General features: G+C 35.6%; 2 protein-coding genes across 4 annotated transcripts in view; both read left to right on the top strand.

Annotated features, from left to right (window-relative positions):
- The window catches only part of TSPAN2 (tetraspanin 2), a 56,909-nt gene extending 51,609 nt beyond the window's left edge, over positions 1–5,300 (top strand). For 2 of the 3 annotated variants that reach the window (XM_039356907.1, XM_039356908.1), the window contains 2 exons: positions 7–90; positions 1,908–5,300. In XM_039356907.1, the coding sequence (XP_039212841.1) occupies positions 7–90; positions 1,908–1,973 (150 nt within the window). In that variant the 3' untranslated portion in view covers positions 1,974–5,300. The remainder of the gene's footprint in view (positions 1–6; positions 91–1,907) is intronic. The other variant, XM_039356909.1, reaches the window with a different exon arrangement.
- An 8,646-nt stretch (positions 5,301–13,946) lies between these two features.
- Positions 13,947–21,163, top strand: LOC120314144 (mitochondrial glutamate carrier 1-like). Its single transcript, XM_039356930.1, has 9 exons — positions 13,947–14,510; positions 15,083–15,208; positions 15,642–15,697; positions 17,389–17,479; positions 18,329–18,447; positions 19,268–19,469; positions 19,555–19,709; positions 19,945–20,020; positions 20,524–21,163. The coding sequence occupies exons 1-9, from the start codon at positions 14,485–14,487 to the stop codon at positions 20,672–20,674; spliced, it is 1,002 nt and encodes a 333-aa protein (XP_039212864.1). The 5' UTR covers positions 13,947–14,484; the 3' UTR covers positions 20,675–21,163.
- Positions 21,164–21,386: the final 223 nt, after the last annotated feature.

Raw genomic sequence — 21,386 nt, 5'->3', positions numbered from 1 at the left:
GAACAGAACTGTCTGACTGAAATAGAGACTCTTGTTAATTCAAATCTTCATTTACTTGGCATTGTTGGGATTACAATTGCTGGAATCACAGTAAGTAATTATCTGATTGTACTGAGTATTGTTGTCATCAACAACAACTCTGTATTTACACAAACCTGAAATCTTTCCAAAACATTGAAATTATAGCAATTACTAAGGAGAACTGAGAATCACTGTAAGTGTCCCTTATATGGACCTCAGCTGGCATGCTGACTGGGGGAATTCTGTGAGATGAAGTCCACACACCTTAAAATTGCTGAGATTTGAAAATTTTGCTCTAGAAGCAATACAAGATGTAAGATTCCTTGTCCACTATAGTCACAATACTGTCACTGAATTATGACTATGGGGCCAAACAACAAACTGTCCAACACATAGTATCAGAGTGCCAAAATAGAACCTATAATGAGACTTTGTTATTTTTTTGGCTGTGACTAATGAAGCAAAAAAAAAAACATCTAGATAGATGTTTATAATATTTAGATCTTTTTTGTATTTTGTATTTTTCCCTTGTGTTTTTATCGAAATGTATGTGAATGTGCCATATAATTAATAAATAAATGCATGTTTTAGGTGAAAAATATGGATGTTAATTGCTTCCACACAACCAAGAACAGGATCTTGGAAGTAAAAGGACTTTCTTCAAATTTTAATGGTCCATATTTATATTACTTCATTACATTATTTCATGTATTTCATCATATTTATATGGCCACTCACCACATAAGTAAGTGACTCTTGGTGGTATACAAAAAACCTAAAAACAATTTAAGCAAACAGGTTTTATTTATTATTTTTAATTTTAAATTATAAAAGACACAACACTAAAAATTTTATATATATATATATATATAAACTTCTTTTAGCTATTTAATTTAAAATAAACGGTCATCTATCTATCTATATCTACATCTATCTATGTAGGTAGGTTATGGGATAGGGACATTAGATCAGGCATTAAAGCAAAATCTCTAGTAGCACTGATGATGTTACCTAGTTTGGTAATGAAATATCTGCAACAAAACAACCAAACTCACAGAGCACCAAGAGCTTCCAGAGTTTTATTTGCCAGTCAGAATAATTCACATAGGTCTGGCTGGGAACATAATACTAATAAAATAGAATCAGGTAGATACCTGGATGAGAAGTGTTTGAATATTAGTAGCTCGGCTTGGTAGTTGGGCTATTGGTTTGATCTCCGAGCTTGGTGATTTGGCTGTAAATATTTCATCTCCATTCAGGAGGGGACATCTTCAGTGTGCTCTGAATTGTGCTTGTCTGTTGGAGCACTGGCCTGATTTGAAGACTATGGCCTAGCAACAACAACCAGCCAATCAACCAGCTCAAAACCAGACCATGATTCAGAAACATCCGGACAAATAACACCCACATCAATTTACATCACACAAAAAGTTATGTAAAGGTCAGTGCTCTGACAGACAAGCACAGTTCAAAGCGCACTGAAGATGTCTTCCCCAAATGGAGATGAAATGTTTACAGCCAAATCACCAAGCTCGGAGATCAAACCAATAGCCCAACTACCAAGCCGAGCTACTAATATTCAAATACTTCTCATCCAGATATCTATCTGATTCTATTTTATTAATTTTATTTATGCAGCCAAATCACCAAGCTCGGAGATCAAACCAACAGCCCAGATACCTGGATATTTGAGTTTTTTTCCTGAAAAATAAGGAGAAAAAAATTTACAAAATACTTATAGTATCATACTGTGATCTTGAAGTAACCAAAATGTCTAGTGAACAGAGATTAATTCCCAAGAAAAACCACTCAAATTCTCTGAATCTTTGCTTATATGTGACAAATGGTACATTATTAAAGTTTAAAATAATGCTCTCATCTTTCAGATCTTTGGCATGGTCTTCAGCATGGTCCTTTGTTGTGCTATCCGAAATACAAGAGACATGCTTTAGAATGTTTCCTGTATCGTGTTATTTCGAACCCAGGACTGAAAGAAAAGCTGCAACACAGTTCTGAAGAAGTGCTTGCCCACTCAACTTAACAACTGTAATCCATTTTAATTAGATGTTAATCAACTGACAGAAAAGAGGGATGTAGATAAGTTCAAGAGCTTCCTGTGATTGCATTTAAAATGTTTAAACAATTAAGATATGAGCAATAAGATAGGCTAACAATCCCTTTTCAAGGCCAACAGTGATATCTAAAACTAAAATTTATTTGAAGTATGACTTTGCACAGGTATGGAGGAATAGGCCCTGTATGTATGTGTGCTTGTTTGGGTGCTGATGCACTTATAGCTGTATATACAGTTCCTTTTATTGTATGTATGTTTTGTGAGTATCTTTATCTGCATGCATATTTCTGTACACTTGGATACTTTTCCTGGTAAAAGGTTTTTCAAAATTGGGTCCTCATTACTAATCATTTCTGGAGAAGCAAATTTCTTTAGGGAAATGAGTAATCTGTCGTATCTTCTTTCAGTCTTTGGAATGTGCCATTTAAGATAATGTCAGGCAGGAAAGACTAGGACCACAGGTGTAAAGTGATTTATTACTACTATTGCCTATGCAAAGAATCTACTCAACTAATGGGTAGCACTGTTTTGACTTTAGATAATAGTCAAAGGAAGTCAAGAGGGGGGGACTTAGTCCAGTTGTGGGTATGTAGAGACTCTAGGTTGATTCCTCTTTTTACTCTGCCTATGGGTTCTGCCTCTTTTCCTGTGGATAACTATATTTAAAGAATGTGTTCTGCTTCTAGGCAGCTCTCCTCTTGGAAGCGTGTGTGTATTTATATATTTAGTTATATGCAGAATTATTTATATGATAGAGATTGATGGGGAATTCTTTGACCTTTTTAAAGAAAAGCAGAGCAAATACTAAGAGATAGTACCAAACCAGGAGAGATCTGTTAAAACCCAAGCGTTTATTGGGACCAAATATCCTGTCCAGTCATGTTTTTATATAGGGTCTATTTAAAACATGACCAGGTACCTCGATTAGAAACTTAATTTCATTCAAAAAACTGTTCCTTGCTTGGGATATTTTTTCCAAATGCTATTTAGTATCTATTGTCTTAATTATTTTTAATATGGACCAGAAAACCTTACCGTAGCATAATCTAAAATTGATGCCCAAATTATTTTATATGTTTACTATTATGATTACACAATGCACACCATATCCTTTCATGCCACTGTAACATATCCCTTAAACTAAGTATGTTGATACAAAATCAATTCCTGTTCATTGGGACTTACGCTTTCATTAATACCCTTAGGAATGCAGCTTAGTTATTTGCCGCAGAGACCATAATAACCATAATGCTATTTGCAACTTTTTATTTGTTATAACAATTGTTTGTTAACCATGTGCTTTCATTGAAATCAATACTTCTCAACCTTGGGTAAAAATTAACTCAATTTGTGCATGAATATTTGTGTGTTTAAAAGAAATGTTCTTAAAATAACATGTCCATCCACAAATACGCAAGGCAGTTATGTGGCATTTTGAAGCTCAAAGCAAACTTCAAAAGCATGAGACAAGTACATCAGAACAGGATTAGGTGTATAGGAGAATATAGACAGTTCCTGAAGATCATGAAGACCATGCATTACATTACAGGAATTGTCATTAATGATTGTCAAAAATAATAACTAGTAATGGTGACAGTTATGCAACCATCCCAGGCATAGAATTCATACTAAGCTTCACTCTAGTTGTTTGAACCATGGGCACTAATACATTTGGAAAAAGCAGAAAGCTTATATTGAAAGATAAATTCTACATGTTTAAATTTGTCCTAAATCCTGTATGTAAAAAAATTATATCAGACAAATTAATCTTCATAGTTCAGTCTTTTGCTTTATCTATGTTCTCAGACTGCTAGAAATCAGTACAGCCAATGAGTGCTCAAAGAAAAACTATTTGTTCCTGCCAGAAATGTGTACAGCACATGCCAAAATCAGTCATAAAATTAAAACCCTGCCTTTAGTGTTCTGGCTATAGAGCTAAAATTAAAACATTGAGAGATGAGCAATTGTACTTTAATACACTCTGTTTTTATTACCTCTGAAAATTTAATTACTGCATGTTATTTTAACTACATCAAACTTTTACCTAGTCATGGCATGGCTATCTAAAACTGGATAAATGTAGAAATGATACAATGCTCTTAAAATACCTCAAGGCTGTTTACAGCTTATAATTGTGCTTTGTCTTGTTTATATTAATTTCTACTAAATTATATATTAAAAATTATTTAGTAAAATTAAGCTAGCCAGAGGAAAATCATTGTGGTGCAGTCTTAATATACTGTATTACAATCAATGGGGTTCTACCAGTGACTTAAATGGAAAGTGCATTGTGGGAACTTTTAAATGTCCCTTTCCAGACTAGCTATAATTTTAGGAATCAGAACTCTAGCAATAATTCAGTCTTTCTGTCTCTTTTTATTTAGTTGTTTAATTTTCTTTTAACTAGAAACAGGCCATCTAAAACAATATGTTAGGAAATTTTCAATTGTTAATAAAACACCCTCTTATATTATGTTTTTCATGCACATTTTTCATCAAAATATATTCAAAGCATATTTGATTTCAGGGGTCTTCATTTGAAATTCAGTGTGCTGAGAACTCTACTTAAGCATCAGGTGGGGCATCCAGCCAGTAAATGCTCAGCTCCATCCAGTTGCCTCAACTCTACCCTGAATTAAGGGATTACAGGGTTGTAAAAAGGGAGTTACTCAAGTGTATGTGTGTATATGTGCGTTGAAGAGTGAAAGTGATAAGTGCCCCAAGTTGTGTGAGTTATTCCCTGTTTTTTCTCAGTCTTTTATTGTGTGTATTCCCCATCTCTCCAACAAATTTCAATTAACTCTACTACTTGGCCCAGATAAGTTATTTGGACCCATTAGAAAATAACTCAAGAGACAGGAAATATACCTAAGGAAAGTATCAAAAGCCTAATTCACTAACTGCCCGTGAGACCAGTTGGATGCTGGCATTTTCCTGAAGTCCAGATATGGGTCTCATAATGGAGAAGATATTACTAGAGGTCTGAGAACCTAAATGAACTGCCTGGTTACTTAGGATGCAGTTTCATCAGTTCTGAAGTAATTCCTATCAGGAATTTCTGTTTAACAGAAACAGAAATAAGTATGTAATAATTTTTCACTTTAAAAAGGTCATTGGTATTAACTGTCATAAAATTAAGAGTCTGGAATCAATTTCTGCTAACTTTCTGTTTTGAAAATGATTTTTGGGAATTTTTATTCCAGAAGAAAAAAAAAGCAGAAGAACTGAAAATGTTATTTCCCCATAAAGTTAGTTTTTCTTTTAAAATACAGGTAGTCCTAGTCTTACAACAGTTCATTTAGTGACCGTTCGAAGTTACAATGGCACTATAAAAAGTGACATATGACCATTTTCACACTTATGACTGTTGTAGCATCCCCAGGGTCATGTGATCAAAATTCAGATGTTTGGCAACTGGTTCATATTTATGACAGTTGCAGTGTCCCAGGGTCATGTGATTTTTGTGACCTTCTGATAAGCAAAGTCAATGGGGAAACCAGATTAACAACTGCAATGATTCACTTAACAACTGTGGCAAGAAATGTCATAAAATGGGGCAAATTCACTTAACAAATGCCTCCTTTAGTAACAGAAATATTGGGCTCAGTTGTAGTCATAAGTCAAGGACTACCTGTAAAATGTCCTTAAGAATAGACATCTCTTTCATTATTATGCCAGCCATTCTCAGATTGGACCAGAACCAATCTAAAAAGGGAAACACCATGTGAAACACTGGAAAAATAAGCAATTTCTGAGTCTCTGTAGAGATTGCCCTGTCCTACAATCCTCAGCTCTGCTTTGTTCCTGCCTCTTCTATTTGCCTTCCTGTGTTTCACGCAGACTCAGGGCTTATTCAGCTGGATCACACATCAGCATAGGGCAATGTTGTTGCCCTACTTCTTGTTCTATGTTCTAGCTTTAGAAGTCTTTGGGAAGCTTTTTCAGGACAGTCCATATAACTGGTATGATAATTTTGGGAAAGACTTTGAAAAATCTTCTGTCTTCCAAATTTTCCACATCAGGAGCAATAGACAAATTCTATTTAATCTGTGCTCCTGTTTTTCATTTTTGATTGTTTTTCTCTTCTCATTTCGGTTTTAGAAGAGCTGGGTGAGCTGTTTAAATAAATGTAGCTTTATTCTGGTAGCTGCATTTTTATGCTGGGAAACTCTGAGCTTGCTTGTTTTCTTGCAGACGTTTCATTACCTGAACTAGGTAACATCATTGGTGCTAGTGATGGCACTGATTATGTTATCTTGTTCAGGTAAGGAAATGTCTGCAAGAAAACAAGCAAGATCAGAGAGCACCAAGGACCCCTTGAGCTTCAAATATTCTTTATTTATCTTTATTATGCTGGGAAAGTACACCAACTCCCAGTACTAGCACCAAAATAGTATCATTGAACAAGTACCAGGTCATAAATGGTTCCAAATTGTCTGCTGGAGACCATTTGTTATTTTTATGAAATGGCTGTCCTTTATAGACCTCAGACCTCCTTGCTAAACAATGCTGATAAATAAGCTGTGGCTTAAACACCAGGATGAGAAGGCAGGGAGGTGAATATGATAGCTATGACAATGGATTGGAAAACACATGCACTGTCTGGTAATGGAAAAACAGGAGCAGAGATCTTCATACATACATATATGCCATTGCTTTAAAAAATGTATTGGAGTGTTGGCAAACTTTGTTGTTACACTCATTGGAGAAACCAGTCTTGCTTCCAAAAAGTTATCTATTATTGCTTGGCTGCTTCTTTATTTTTAAGTGCCTTTTGAAGAACAGGACAAAATACCAATTCTATAAATAGAATTTTGAAATTAAAATCAAACGTGAAGCTTAATGAAGTGAGTTTCCATCTCCTTGCTTGCATCTCATTGTCTTTATTTTTATGAGTATAATTATTAACACTTATTTTAAAATCATCTACTCCTAAAGATGATAAAAGAATATGTGTTTGGATGCAGATTGAAATTAAATATATTCTTTCTGTGTCAAAAAAATCTTACCAGTGCCTTTAAAAACACCATGGCTCTATTCTCCTGATCTTACAATTTCCAGTGTCATTTTGGTAGGTAGTCCCTTACACTGAATTACATCTCTGAAACATCATATCTTGAATGTTGGCAAGGGTTAATTCTTGGACTACATTTTGCTATGACTTAAGAGGACCAAGTCAGATGTGCTAAGAATGGCCCAAAGCCATGATAACTAGTCCACACCTTCTCTTCCAAGTTTATATGATACAGTATAAGATATTCCTGATGACTCACCACTGCGGTACATTGATGCCATTTTGATTTTTGTGAAGTACAAACCCTTCAAATTGTCCTATTATTTCACTGACTGAAATTTGACATCCTCCTTTTCTTCTCAACTGTGTTAAGGAGTACAGTCTTTCTGTATCCTAACAAATGATCATTATAAATATACTAGAGGCAACAGTTTCAAAAAGATGTGGAGGTTGTAGGGTTAGATTCTCCCAAAGGTCTTCAGGAAAAAAAGCATTGATTATACCTACACCTATAGATATATAGGCTACCTCAGCACTATGACATGGCAAATGTGTAAAGCAGTGCCTTATTATAGGAGAAAGAGCAAATACGTTGAGCCTTTAAAAAGCACTTATTAAACCTTCTTTTGAACAGTAGCTCATCCTAGTTTGTTCTTTATAAAGCCATGGGCACATTATGCATCTAATAGATGCTCTGTCTGGCTTAATACAAATTCTCAGTAACTCTGGGAATTATTATACTGAATTCCAGACCTTTCACTGCCTTTAGGGAGTACTGGATTATATCTGCTGGAGAACAGGGCTTCATTTCTCCCAGCAATTATGCATGGATCAAGCAAGACCAGAAAGATCTAGCATCTGAAGATAGCTGTATACTTACTCTGCAGATTCCCTTTGTGAAATCCATTATTTTATTTAAGAATACATTACTTTCTATTGCAGTAGTTGTACATAACTAGTATTTTCACTCCTGGAAATGTGTATTTTGGAATTTGTGCAAAAGACTTCATTAATTCTCCAAATGTTGATAGAAATGTAAATAAACATACTCCTCCTTTCTGATGTTTCTGCTATCTAGCAACATCATGCATCAAGCTATTTTCGTGGGAGACTAAGCATCTTTCCCATGTAATCATTGTGTAAATGTTATTAGCAATTGATGTTATTGAAACATTCTCTGTTTTCTTAATGCATTTTATCACTGTTTCTCTACTGAAGTTGATGCAGAAATCTAATAAAAATAATCTGAATGAAGTGTAATGAGTGGGGGTATTTGTTAGCTTACTTTACAAGATGTATCACATGTGCAGTTTCCTTTCTCAGACATACCCACTGTATTTTGCAATAAAATATAATATTCTGGGGGTGAAAGAACATAGCAATAGCAATAGCACTTAGATTTATATACTGCCCATAGTGCTTTACAGCACTCTCTGGGTGATTTACAATGTCAGCATATTGCCCCCAACAATCTGGGTCCTCATTTTATTGATCTTGGAAGGATGGAAGGCTGAGTCACTCTTGATCCGGTCAGGATCGAACTCCTGGCTGTGGATTGAATTAGCCTGCAATACTGCATTCTAACCACTGCACCACCAGGGCTCATAAGATATGATGTGCTGTACTAAGACAAGTTATGGGAGAGCAGATGTGTTTTGATAACTATCTTATAGAGCTGTGTACAATCCCACATGCATTTCATTTCTTTATTCTGACCATGTCATTTTGATTGCTCTCCTGTAAACTCAAAATGACAATGAGCTGATTGCTTTTTAATTATAGTATTTGGGCAACATTGTTTTAGATTAGTTAAGGTATAGGTGTGCTGCATTTATTACCTTTATTCTTCCAACATAAATTACTGCAATGTTTTGCTTGCTCATTTCTTAAGAAAATTGTGGCACAATTTCCCCTCAAATACACCAATTATTTTAAGAAGTCAAGCTGAATGGTTTCTCAACATACATTATACCTATAAAATGACAAATGTCTAGAGGCTAAAATAAAAACACTCTTATTTATAATCAACAAAAAAGAGAAGTCATAAACTAACTGCACAAGTGCCCATGATTTCTTCCTACTACAATTCGAATATGTATGTAACAGATGCATATAATTGTAGTTGGAATGTTTAATTCACCATGGAAATAAACTTGCATATAGACCCTTCTCTACACTTCCAAGAAGATTGGCAATCATTTTTCATATATATTGTTTGGTATCAATCTGTCCACCTATTAAGATCAGAAATAATGATTCTTTTATCTTGCCTTGCTTATAAGAAGACAGAAAATTCTGTTTGCTGCTATCTACAATACTATTAAAAACTCCTAGGTTAATCAAAAGAAGACAATGAACCTTTTCTACAACTTTGTAATTATAGAATGCCTTATTAAATGGAGCTTGGTAGACAACCCAACTACTAATTTTAAGGTACCCTTAAATATTCTATTCAAATTGTGTAGAAAACAACACCCCTAACTCAGGGCAAGCTACTGTATCTAAACAGCAAACCCCACTCCCTTCTAGCACTGGAGACAATGAGGGTGAAGGTTTGTTCTCTGAGCTTGTGTGTTGGTTTCTGAATGTTTTGTTACCAGGCTAGGTAACATCTTCAGTGGAGTTTAGGGGATGTCAGTGTTCTGTTTATAAGGGCTTCAGGTGTGGATGTGTCAAGTGAGGGTCTTGTGATGGGTCAGTTATCAGTCATTAGTGAGAGTCTTGTGATGGAGAGGTTACATCAGATCAGGATCAATGGGAGATAAACTGGTGGGAGGGGGAGGGGTCAGGTGTGAGTTAGGTATGTGACACTGACATCTCCTAAACTTCGCAGAAGATGTTACCAAGCCTGATAATGAAACATTCAGAAACCAACCCACAAGCTGGGAGAACAAACCGTCACCCTCATCCTACACCTGAGCTACAGATATTCGCCACTGTTGCATTAAAGAAATTACCAAGTTTGATAATGAAACATCTGCAAGCAAACAACCAAGATTATAAAGCACCAAGGACTCCACAGTTCAACTCCTGAGCTAAATATATTTTCTATTTATTTATTTATCAAATTTATTTGCCGCTTGTCCCATGGTTTGACTCTGAGAGGCTTACATCAAAATAAAATAAGCATTCAATGATTATAAATGTAAAAATGGATTAAAATTACAAACATTAAAACAAGCTAAAAAACAAGGGTTTGGAGGAAAGAGGTGGGATACCTTCTCTGTCAGTGTACCAACTACCTGTAGCCAGGGACCCCATGCCAATCAGCATAACCAAGTTTTAAGGTTTTTCCTAGACTCTAAAATGGGTGGAGCGGATCTTAGCAAGATGATCCAAAGGACAGGAGCCATGGCATAGAAGGCTTTTCTCATGGATCCCACCAGCTGAAATTCCTTGGCTAATGGGATCTACAGTCAACCTCTTCTGTCAACACAAGTGGGATGCACCAATCCCATTGAGGAAAGACGATTCCACAGATATCCTGGACCCATGCCATAAAGGGCTTTAAAGGTAATAACCAATACCTTGAATTATACTCAAAAGCAGATTGGTAGCCAATGCAACTTGCATAACAGTGGTGTTTAGGAGCTTCCAAAACTGTCTGCACCACTGCATTTTGGACTAATTGTACCTTCCAAATGTTCTTCAAGGGTAGCCTCATGTAGAATGTATTGCAATAATGCAAGCAGAAAATGATCAGAATGTGAGTGACTGAACACAGATCCACACAATCTAGAAAAGGGCACAGTTGGTGCACCATACAAAGTTGTACGAAGGCTTTCCTAGCCATAACTGCCAACAACTCTTTGAGCAGGAGTTCTGCAAGAAACCCCAAGTTGTCACCCCACCCAGAACTAAAAATAGATCCCAAGGCTCTGCATATCCACAGCCATTTTTATTATTATAGCTAGATTTCCCTTAATGTGTTTCCTATTCCACAATTCACAGTGGAACCAAAAATATACATCCAATTCTCAACTAGCAGAAACTAGTTGAGTATATCAGGCACTGATGAAAACTAGTTGCTGAAATTGGGCTGTTTGAAATTAATAACCTGCTTGAGTATATCATTACTCACAAATGGGTCTTTAATCTTCTGTGTCAGTTTCTGCTCTTTCCTCATCTGACGCTATTGTATATCTCCTTGCTCTGCATGGGCTTTTTGGCTGGAAGTCAAACATTAGTATTTTTAACTTTTGTAGTGTTTTAGATAAATATTGGCTTCAATATTGAGTTTGTTATGAGTACATTTTTTAAAAAAAACTACATTCAAAAGATTTTTTTTCCTTAGAGATTGTAATATGTTACAAAAATTACAGTGTATGATGTAAGATATATTTTGCATTGAGACATCTTGAATGTTTATTTGGAAAGGGAATATTGTTTAGATTATATTTTTCCCCACAAATAAGTTACTTCTTTTGTCATTTTACATCTTTGTATATTTTCTGTTTCCATACTGAAATTACAGTATGTCTTAAAATGAAAGATAATACAGCTATTAAAGCAAGGAAGCACAACCGTTTTTGACTGGGAATCTTGCTTCTACTCCTCTGCCCCACTGAGGCATGACCAGTGCCATAATGAAATCACAGCAGTGGGCAGGGATAATGATTTCCATTTGAAAATATGAGTTTAAAGGATGGAATTTATGGATTTATTTTAACCCTGCTAATATTTGTAATAATTTGAGCTTTGCTGATCATGAAGGCTCTGAGGGTTATAAATAGGAATCTGAGGCAGCAGGTTACCTGTTCCAGTTAAAGCTCAAGGATCCCTACTAGGAAGAAAAAATAGTATTTCTCTGAAAAACAGAAAATTATCGCAAGTTGCCTACATGAAGGCTTAGTCTGAATGATTCATAACATTCGGGGGCTGAGCCATTCATTATATGGCAAGTGGTGGTAGTGGTAGCACAGCAGACTTTCAAAGAAATAATGACTGCTTGAAATAGCAAGGCTGATAGATCTGGTTGTAATTACCAAGATTCTAATTAACTTGGTTTGATTATACAAGGTCTTTATTTAACTTGCTTACTTTATGTATTTATTAAACTTTAAGCCCACAGTCTTGCACAACACAGCAAAATTTACAACCAAGTGACAGCTTCTGAATATACAGCTGTTGGAGCCTATTGTATAAGATTTGCTGTGTCGATCGACTGCTTTTCAGGACTTAAACTCTCATTGGCTCTAACCAAATGGTTAGTGACCAAAAATCATGAAATATGTGATTCAACGTATCTGGGGAGTGCGGAACGACTGAGTAAAAGAAAGAATTACATGGAAGTAAAATCTGTGTTTACAGAGCTTTACTCCTAAGTAAATTTGAGATTGCTTGCAACTGAGACTGCCGGGTGGAGAACGAAAGAAAAAAAACCACGATTATTCAGCGATGATGCAGCCAACAAGCTGGAGTACTGAGATGACCGTGAGGTTTAAACAAAAGGAAAAGTTGCAAGGATTTTTTTTTTTTTTTTTTTTTTTTGTAGTAAAGCAGCCCTGCCTAATAGCCAAAAAGACCTTCCAAAGAATTGGCACTTGGAAAAGATAGAAAAGGATAGAGGGTGAGTCGAAACATAGAATGTCTTCTTATTGGATGAGCTGTAATTGCTGCGGCCAATCGCGATGCGCCTTTGCTATGGTGTGTGGAGGAGAGAACCCACTGGCCGCTTTTTTTAATCCCTTGATCAAATGAGATGCATCCTGGCAGCCGGTGAGTAAATGGGCGCGGGAAGGGAAAGGAATCTTTGTCCGTCATCTGACACGAGGCGACCGACCTGGAATGGGATCTCCTTTTTCACGGGCGCCTGTACGATCACATTTCATTCCCATTACGTTTTTTTGTCTCACAATCCCTCCCAAGTCGACACTAGCATGCAAGGAAAATCGTGTTTTGGGGGAATGAGAGCCTTCCTTCTTGCATTAGAAAAGCCGGAATATTTTTTTTTAGAAGTGGAGTGAAACCTTTCTTAAAACGTACCAAAAGAAGCTTACACTGCGAAAGTTGCATCTTTGACTTCTGTATCTGTCATTCTGTGGTGAAGTAGATGCTTAAATAGATTTTTTTTTTTTAAATCAGAAAAAAAGCATTTGCTAGTGGAGGGCTGTTTCTGTAGGAAAAGTGTAAATATACAGTATACTTGGCCCCAGTTAGGAAGGCTGCATTTTCCGAGGGGTTGACAGCAAGAGAGGAAGAAAAAATTGTCATTGGGAAATATAATGGATTGGTGTCATGTGGCATTTGCAGATGGGTGCTTTGTGACCCAATGGCAATTGGATATTTTTCCTCCTGTTCCCCCCAGGTTTCCCACCCCTTCAGCCAGCAAGGCTTTCAGAAAGGAACAATTGCTAGTATAATAACAATAGAACAAGGTATTTCTAATAGTGAAGCAGCATTTCAACCTTGTTCATAATCTACAAGTGCTGGATCAAAGGACTTGCTTCCAGAGTAGTCCCTACTGCAGTCCAGCAATAAATATAACATAATGTAGTTGCCAACTGCTGTGGCAAATAAAATGCCAAAGTAAATGAGTGCACCTGAATCTGCAGCTTTCCCTGCCATAGTAGTTTTACCATAGGAAATATTTTGGCAGGCATGCAACATTTCAGAAGATCTACCACTTCTGCACACAATTATTGATCAACACTTCAGGAAAGGGAAAAATGGATTAACCTAGTTCTAGCGTTTCAGACACAACCTAGAACTTAGGAGAAATTTTCTGACAGTCAGAACAATTAATCAGTAGAACAATCTTGTCTCCAGAAGTTGTGAACGCTCCAACACTGGAAGTTTTTAAGAAGAGACTGGAGATCCATTTGTCTAAAATGGTTTCCTGCCTGAGCAGGGGGTTGGACTAGATGACCTCCAAGTCCCTCCCAACTATTATTGTTGTTGTTATTATTATTATTATTGATTTCATTTAATTAAGACAGAATGTATTACACATGTCTTAAGATTTGTTTTTAAATTAATTTCTGAGTGACTTGATTCATCAAAGAGCTATTCTATATAATTTCACAGGCATTATATCAAAAGCAATATATTGCATCTTCAGTCGAATTTTCATGGCATAAATAAATCATCTGGATATTAATAATAACTGATGACATTTGGTGTAATAGCAGTTGTGAGCGGGTATTCCAATTTGTCATACTGAATTTGAGATGGTTTGGCATATTTGAAATGCCTCTATGCTCAAACAGCCAATGAGATACATCTGAGTTATTTATAGAATAACTAACGGATTTTAAGGTATGGTTTCAGTTTGCAGAGATTAGACAGAATTGTCTCTTCAAAGAACCAACTTCTGATCGGCAGCTTATATTATTTTTACTGACCAAAGAAAACTTGAAGCATTCTTCCTTTTGAGATGAAGATAGCTGAGAAACAGATTAGGTATGTCTCACTCTGGATTTTAAAGATAGCTTCAATATAAACATCAATAGTTGTGAAATCAAAGATATAAAATGTTGGTTTATAGTACCTAAATTCTGTGTAAAATGCAAGAAGGGGAAAAGTGATGGAAGTAAATAAGGTTTAAGTAATTGCAAGATTGGAGGCTGATATAGTTTAAAAAGTGTTTTTTTTACTGGAGTATTATCTCAAGTTTAGAGGTGAAAGAAAAATATACAGCAAACCTTAAGCAATGACAAGGTATTCCACAGGAATCATGAAATTTAAAAGATGTTATTGCTACTTCCTATTGATTATGCTCTTAAGCAGCAAAACAAAGGACAAAACAGCTGATTTTGTATAGATAGGAATAGGGAAACAACAGGTTAGGGCAGGGGTCTTCAAACTTGGCCCTTTTATGACTTGTGAATTTCCAGAATTCCTCTGCCAGTGTGCCAGGTAAAGTTCACAAGTCATAAAAGGGCCAAGTTTGAAGACGCCTGGGTTAGGGGAAGAGAGAAGCAGTGAACTGTAATTATACATTACACACTTATACTATACTTTTTTCTGTATAGTTTGCCGGCTAAACTCATCAATGGAGGAGCTGCTGGGATCATAGGTGTTACTTGTGTATTTCCAATTGACTTGGTTAAAACTAGGCTACAGAATCAAAGAAGTGGACAACAAGTCTACAAAAACATGTAAGTGATTTTTAGAAAAACATCTCAAACCAATAAAACTTGTTTTGCAGAGAATATTGTTCAAAAGCCCTTTTAAATCTTGTCCATTTCTAAGATAGGAATAACTAGGATTTAAATTGAGTTTTTGTAACTATAGAACTGATATTACTATGTTTATAAATTGTTCAAATAGTCATTTTTATCATAGTGGATGTTCCCATACCCGGCATTAGATTATTCATTGTTGCTAATGCTAATTTCTATTCGTATTTTATTTGGAAGTCATATACGAAAATAACAAAAACATTAGTATAGCGTACAATGACTTATTTATTATATAAAAATATGGATAGATATCATTGGAAAGACTGATAGTTATTAAAACAATAGTTGGAATTATTTCAAACAATGTATGTAAAAACTTATGAATTGTTTTTACTGATGTTCTGATCAGGTTGGATTGTCTAATGAAAACTTTACGTTCAGAAGGCTATTTTGGCATGTATAGAGGTAAGTATGTTTAGTAATATTAGTATTAATTTTGATGCCTAGTTGTATTCATTTTATTAGAATGCACTTCTGAATACATTTCTAATGTAGTAACCCATGTTTCCAGTAGTTCTAAGTAAAAGTGAATAGAATTTTATTATTCGGGGATTAAATACAGAAGTAAAGAAAGGCAAAAAAAAAATCAGTTGCTTTTTAAAAATTTGCTAGGAGTTCTAGAACTTAGCAATGGAGTCCAGTTAATGGGAACAACATATGACTGCAGGGTGTCAATTCAGATATAGCAGGAGTAAGGAATTTGAGCCAACCAGAAACTGTTGAACTACCAGAAAGCCCAGGAATAAGGAAAAGTGGGAAATTTAATTCAGCAATATCTAAATTACTGCCCTCCAGTTGCCTATATAACAGTAACTGGCACTTTCCAAGCATTTGTCTTAGGTCAGACATGTCAAACTTGTGACATTGTGCAACATATCGGAACTTTTTCCCCATTGCTGGCAATGGGGTGGGCACAGTTTCATTGTGATGCGTCCAGCCCACGGGCCGGCAGTTTGACACCCCTGTGGTTCCTAAGCATTCAAGATTCACTCTCTTTTCAAAGAGTGCTGAAATGGCCAAAGCTTTTTTTTTTTTTTCCCCTCACACTCTGAGGTCTTGATTTTCTTTCCAATTTTTCTTCATCTCAAAAGAGAACAATATTTTAGATTTGGTTGATTACAGAGAGGAAGAATAACACATAATTGCTTTGTATACATGCTAATGATGGTGAAGATGGTAGTGGTTGCATACATGGATTTATTAATTTATTACTTTATACTTTTGGAACTATGATTTGTTAACAGAGTGGAGTGACTAGAGCAAGAGAGGGAAGTCAAAAGGAGCTTGTTTAAGGGACCTTCAGAAGAATAATAGTTTATATGAATTCCTTCCTCTCAAGAGAATAAAAATTGGAGAGGCATGACTTCTGTATTATAAAGCAAAGGCAGATATGGTAGACCATGCTTCTCCTGAATTAAAAAAAAGCTAGCTTTCTTTTAAAATTAGAGACAGAACTTTAGGGAAACAAAGAAGTTGCTTTTTCTGAACTGATGTGTAACATCTCCCCAACAACTTTAATAAGCATTACCGGGGGAAGTCTGGGAAAACAACTTTAATAAGAAGCCAGGGAAAGTCCGGGAAAAAGCAAGAGAGAACTTTGGTTTCAGCATTCAGATGATTTTAAGTAATGAATAAATATTTTAGGCAGAATGTATTTTAAATTTACATTTTCTGTCTATATCAGAGTTCAGTCTTCTTTATACTGTATCTCTGTACAAGTTGTATGATTGTATAGTATTCAGTCTTTCATGCATAAATCTAGTTATAGATGAACATTTTTTTTTCAAATCTCTCAGGATGTTAATTTTTCCCTGAGAAATGTTTTGATAAAATTTAGAGTGCTTTAGAACATGAAGAAGAATTGCTAATCTGAAATACAATGAGTTAATTTATTCCCAGTGAATACTGAAGGTTCTTCTTTCTGCAATTATTGCCTTCCTTTTCTTAATTCTAATTTTAATTTTCTTTTCTTTATAATAACAAGAACTCAGCTTTACACTAGACTGGTATAGAATTTTTTTATAGAGTAATATTAATTGTTAACTGAAGAATACAATCACTTTATATCAATTAAACATAAGTATGTTTATTTATAGGTGCAGCAGTGAACCTGACCCTTGTAACACCTGAGAAGGCTATCAAACTGGCTGCTAATGACTATTTTAGACACCTTCTTACCAAGGAAGGGTATGTTATTTCAGATACTTGAGTATCACTTGTATCTTACATCCATTATAGCTAAGTTGAGGTTTTAAAACTAGTTTCAAGTTCTATATTTTTCTAGCGCATGTTTAATATTTTTAACTTATATTTTCCTGGATTAGTTTTTTTTAACCAAGGCATATTTTAAAAATAATAATAATGTAATAACAACGAGTTTAATTATTCTGTAAATGTCACCAATGGGGTTAGTTGTACAATCACATTTGAAAGGGGCAAATAATAATATATTTTGAAACAAGATAATGCAAGCACAAAGTAAATGGAAGTAAAAGAGGAAAGGGAAAATATTATAGTTCTGTCCTATATATCAGAAAAGCAGTTCTTTGGGGTCTGCCAGAGAACTATTAATTGTTAATTAAAAATGTTGGAAATGGGACATTGCTCTTAAAGGGACATTGCTATTCACAGACAAGTGAGAGGACATTTTCAGCACTGTTGATAGAAGCCCCAGTTTTATCCTCAACCATATTCCTTTTGGATACAGAAACATGAAATGCTCTACACAGGAGTGAAGGGAGTCACAAAACATAATGCCAGGACAAGCGTACAGTGAGAACAGATAGGGTCATTCCCTTAGTAGGGACAGCTAGAGAGGCAAACAGAACCACATATACAAGGTGAAGTAAGTAAAGGGCTTAAATGGTGAAGTTTCTTGTATTACTTATTTTTTAATTCTTTTATTTAAAAAAAATTCTTTTCCTTTGGAGAAAATCTGTGCATCTCTGTTACACAGCCCATTCTCACTGCTGTGGTGTTCAAATTAATGTAAAGTAATATGTTTGACAAATCTTCTGATTCTTTTTTTCCTTTCAGGTTAGCTCTTTCTTTATCCAAAGAGATGCTAGCAGGCTGTGGTGCTGGAGTTTGTCAGGTCATTATTACCACTCCTATGGAGATGCTAAAAATCCAGCTGCAGGATGCAGGGAGACTAGGTAATGTTGCCTCTCTTTCCATATAGTACACTGAACTCTGAGAAATAAATTAATCTTGTTATTATGTGGGATTTCACTGTAAAACTGTTACATATTACACCATTTTATTTTAGAAGATAATGCAAAAAATATGCTCTGTACCCATCTCTCAAATTCAGACATAGTTTCAACTATATTGAAACTATCATCTTTGTTGTGGTATCTACAGTGCCACAATACAACCCAGAATGCTATAAAATAGTGACTCAAGTGGCAGGATAGCATTAGAAAATGTAGAAAATCTGCAGTGCCTTTGTATGATTGAGGAGAATAGAAATAGTCAAGACACAAAAGACAAGTTAAAATGAATTAATAAAGAATTAATAAACTGATCACTCCTGGAGAAAAATCTAAATGATTACTAAAGGTTAATATTGACTTGATGAAGTATCATCAAAACAATCACATAAATCAAAGTTTTCTTTGTCAAAACCAAATCCTTTGTCATAATTGCAGTCTAAAACCACAGAATTGCTATAATTGGAAAAGGTTGCATACATTGGTCCCACCCCACCAGCTATATTCTCTTCTTTATGTCTATTGGGAGGAGATTGGAAAAAAGGAGCATGGAATTTGGATAATATTGCAGTGATATGCGAATCTAAATATATTCACAATGCCTCTGCTGTAAGGCAATTAGGGATTATTCTAAAACATAGGTCTTATCTGAGCATTAATTAAAAGTAGTTTAATAGATTCTCAGGAGTCTAATACTCAGATTTAAGTTCAAGTGAGATTTTTCAAAACAACCAGTCTTATGTATTTTCTATTTTCATTTCAGCATCTCAGCAAATTGTTAGCCAAGTTTCTTGTTCCACCTCTGGATGCAATCTTGTAAAAGTCAACCCTATCCTGACTAGAGCATACAATGTAGGACCTGTGGTTATCTCAAGGAAGATATCTGCCACCCAAATAGCAACGGAGCTTCTACAAACTCATGGCATCAAAGGGCTCTATAAGGGTCTTGGAGCCACTTTATTGAGGTAATGATTTTGTTTCCCTAAGTTTTTTTCATTCTCAGATTAATTTTCTGCATTGCTTGAAAAAGGAATACATTTTGTCTTTCAGGGATGTTCCATTCTCTGTCATCTATTTCCCACTGTTTGCCCATTTGAATAGAGCAGGACAAAATTCCTTGGGGCATAGAACAAGCTTCTTTCACTCTTTTCTTGCTGGGTGCATAGCTGGCTCAGTGGCAGCTGTATCTGTGAACCCCTGTGATGGTAAGAATGACTCTAGGTTTGTCTCTGGGCTACTTTGTCATGGGGACATGTTAAAAAAGATTATTCCTATGGATCTATGAAACCTAATTTATATTTTTATCTGTTAAGAGTTTCTTATATAGGGAAGGTTATTGCTTTCATAATACAATAATAGTTCAGTGGAATAGACACATTTTGAACGATCACTTACTCAATTGATTAATTGACCAACATATCTCTTAAACATTTTTTCCAGTAATAAAAACTCGTCTTCAGTCAATGGGCAAAGGAAGAAATGAGGAGAATTACAGTGGAATTATAGATTGTGCAAGGTAAAGCTTATAAAACAGTTCACATTTTTTAATTCTGAAGACAGTGTATTGGCTTCCACGTATTCAGTTGCCCTTAATTTACCCTGACACCTCTGTAGATACAAATCTTATTAAAATAATGAGTAACCAGTTGCCCCAAGTGCACAGTAATAACATGTAAAAGCAACTTTTATATGATTCAATCCAAGCTACATATGGTGCCATACAGCCTATTCATGTGGAATATTACAATTCCAAACTAGTTTTCCATATTAGTTCTGCACAAAAGCATGAACATTTGAATTGGCTTATAAAAAGATGGAATCATACCACTTCTTGGTATGATACCACTTTTTTGTAAGATTTATTTTGTACAATGAACTACATATATGCAAAGTCTTGATAAATGTATATAGAGAAATTGTTGCTAAATATTTAACATGTGCTGAAATATGTTTAGGTAATACACTGCAGAATGTTTTAACCAATTATGTCTTGTTTATTTTTTTTTTTTGTCTCTATAGGAAGATTTGGATAAAAGAAGGTCCTTCAACTTTTCTAAAGGGGGCTAGTTGCAGAGCTCTTGTCATTGCACCTCTCTTTGGTATAGCTCAAGTGGTTTATTTCATTGGGCTTGGAGAATTTCTTATAAATCTATGCCAGAATGGAAGATGATCCCCATAGACTTTCATTCATAGAACCTCCTGGAATATAATCACAAGAACCACCAGTCAAGAAACAATAGCAGCTCACTCTATTGACAATTGTTTTTTTCTGTTATTAAGCATGAAAAAGACAAAGCCATTATAAAGATACCAGTCATAAAACACCATGTAAGATAGCGGTATGTCTGAGTTTAGGAAACAAGAATTCCAAGAGTGGAATGAGAATAACTACCATATTTTTCTGTCTATAAGACGCACCCTTGTATAAGACACTCTGGCATGTTTCTCCACACCAATCAGCTGTTCAGCGGAGTGCCAAATAGCTGAGCTGGCAAATCCGGAGGTTCGGCCAGCTGATGATCTTTCCGCCTCTCCCCTCCCATTAGTGGCAAGCCCAGAAGGGCTTGACACCTGCACCAGGCGGCATGGCAACCCACACAGGCATGCCCTAGGCCAGTGGTGGCGAACCTATGGAATGGGTGCCAGAGGCGGCACTCAGAGCATTCTCTATGGGCACACGCGCCATCGCCCCAGTCCTAGGCCTTCAACTGGGTTTTATAAAACCTTTTCGCTTTAGGCCTCTGCCACAAAAAAAAGGTTCAATCGGTCAATTTGAACTTTGCGTGGGAAAAAAAAGATCTCGCAAAGTTGGAATTGATTGATTGAACTTTTTAGTTCCACCCAGTCTACCATTACCACTGCAGCCACGCCCACCCAATGGG

Source organism: Crotalus tigris, unplaced genomic scaffold (assembly GCF_016545835.1).
Source record: "Crotalus tigris isolate CLP2741 ecotype Arizona unplaced genomic scaffold, ASM1654583v1 scf7180000018838.1047803, whole genome shotgun sequence".
In the NCBI taxonomy this organism is placed as follows: domain Eukaryota; kingdom Metazoa; phylum Chordata; class Lepidosauria; order Squamata; family Viperidae; genus Crotalus; species Crotalus tigris.
The sequence above is the reverse complement of the archived record's forward strand: the minus strand, read 5'-3'. Positions and strand labels throughout refer to the sequence as shown.

What these genes read in the sequence shown, in the direction of transcription:
- LOC120314144 (XM_039356930.1), top strand. Translation starts at nt 14,485, where the DNA reads ATGAAGATAGCTGAGAAACAGATTAG. An exon ending in CACCTTCTTACCAAGGAAGG is followed by an intron (nt 17,480 to 18,328) that starts GTATGTTATTTC and finishes TTTTCCTTTCAG; the next exon opens with GTTAGCTCTTTCTTTATCCA. An exon ending in GGAATTATAGATTGTGCAAG is followed by an intron (nt 20,021 to 20,523) that starts GTAAAGCTTATA and finishes TTGTCTCTATAG; the next exon opens with GAAGATTTGGATAAAAGAAG.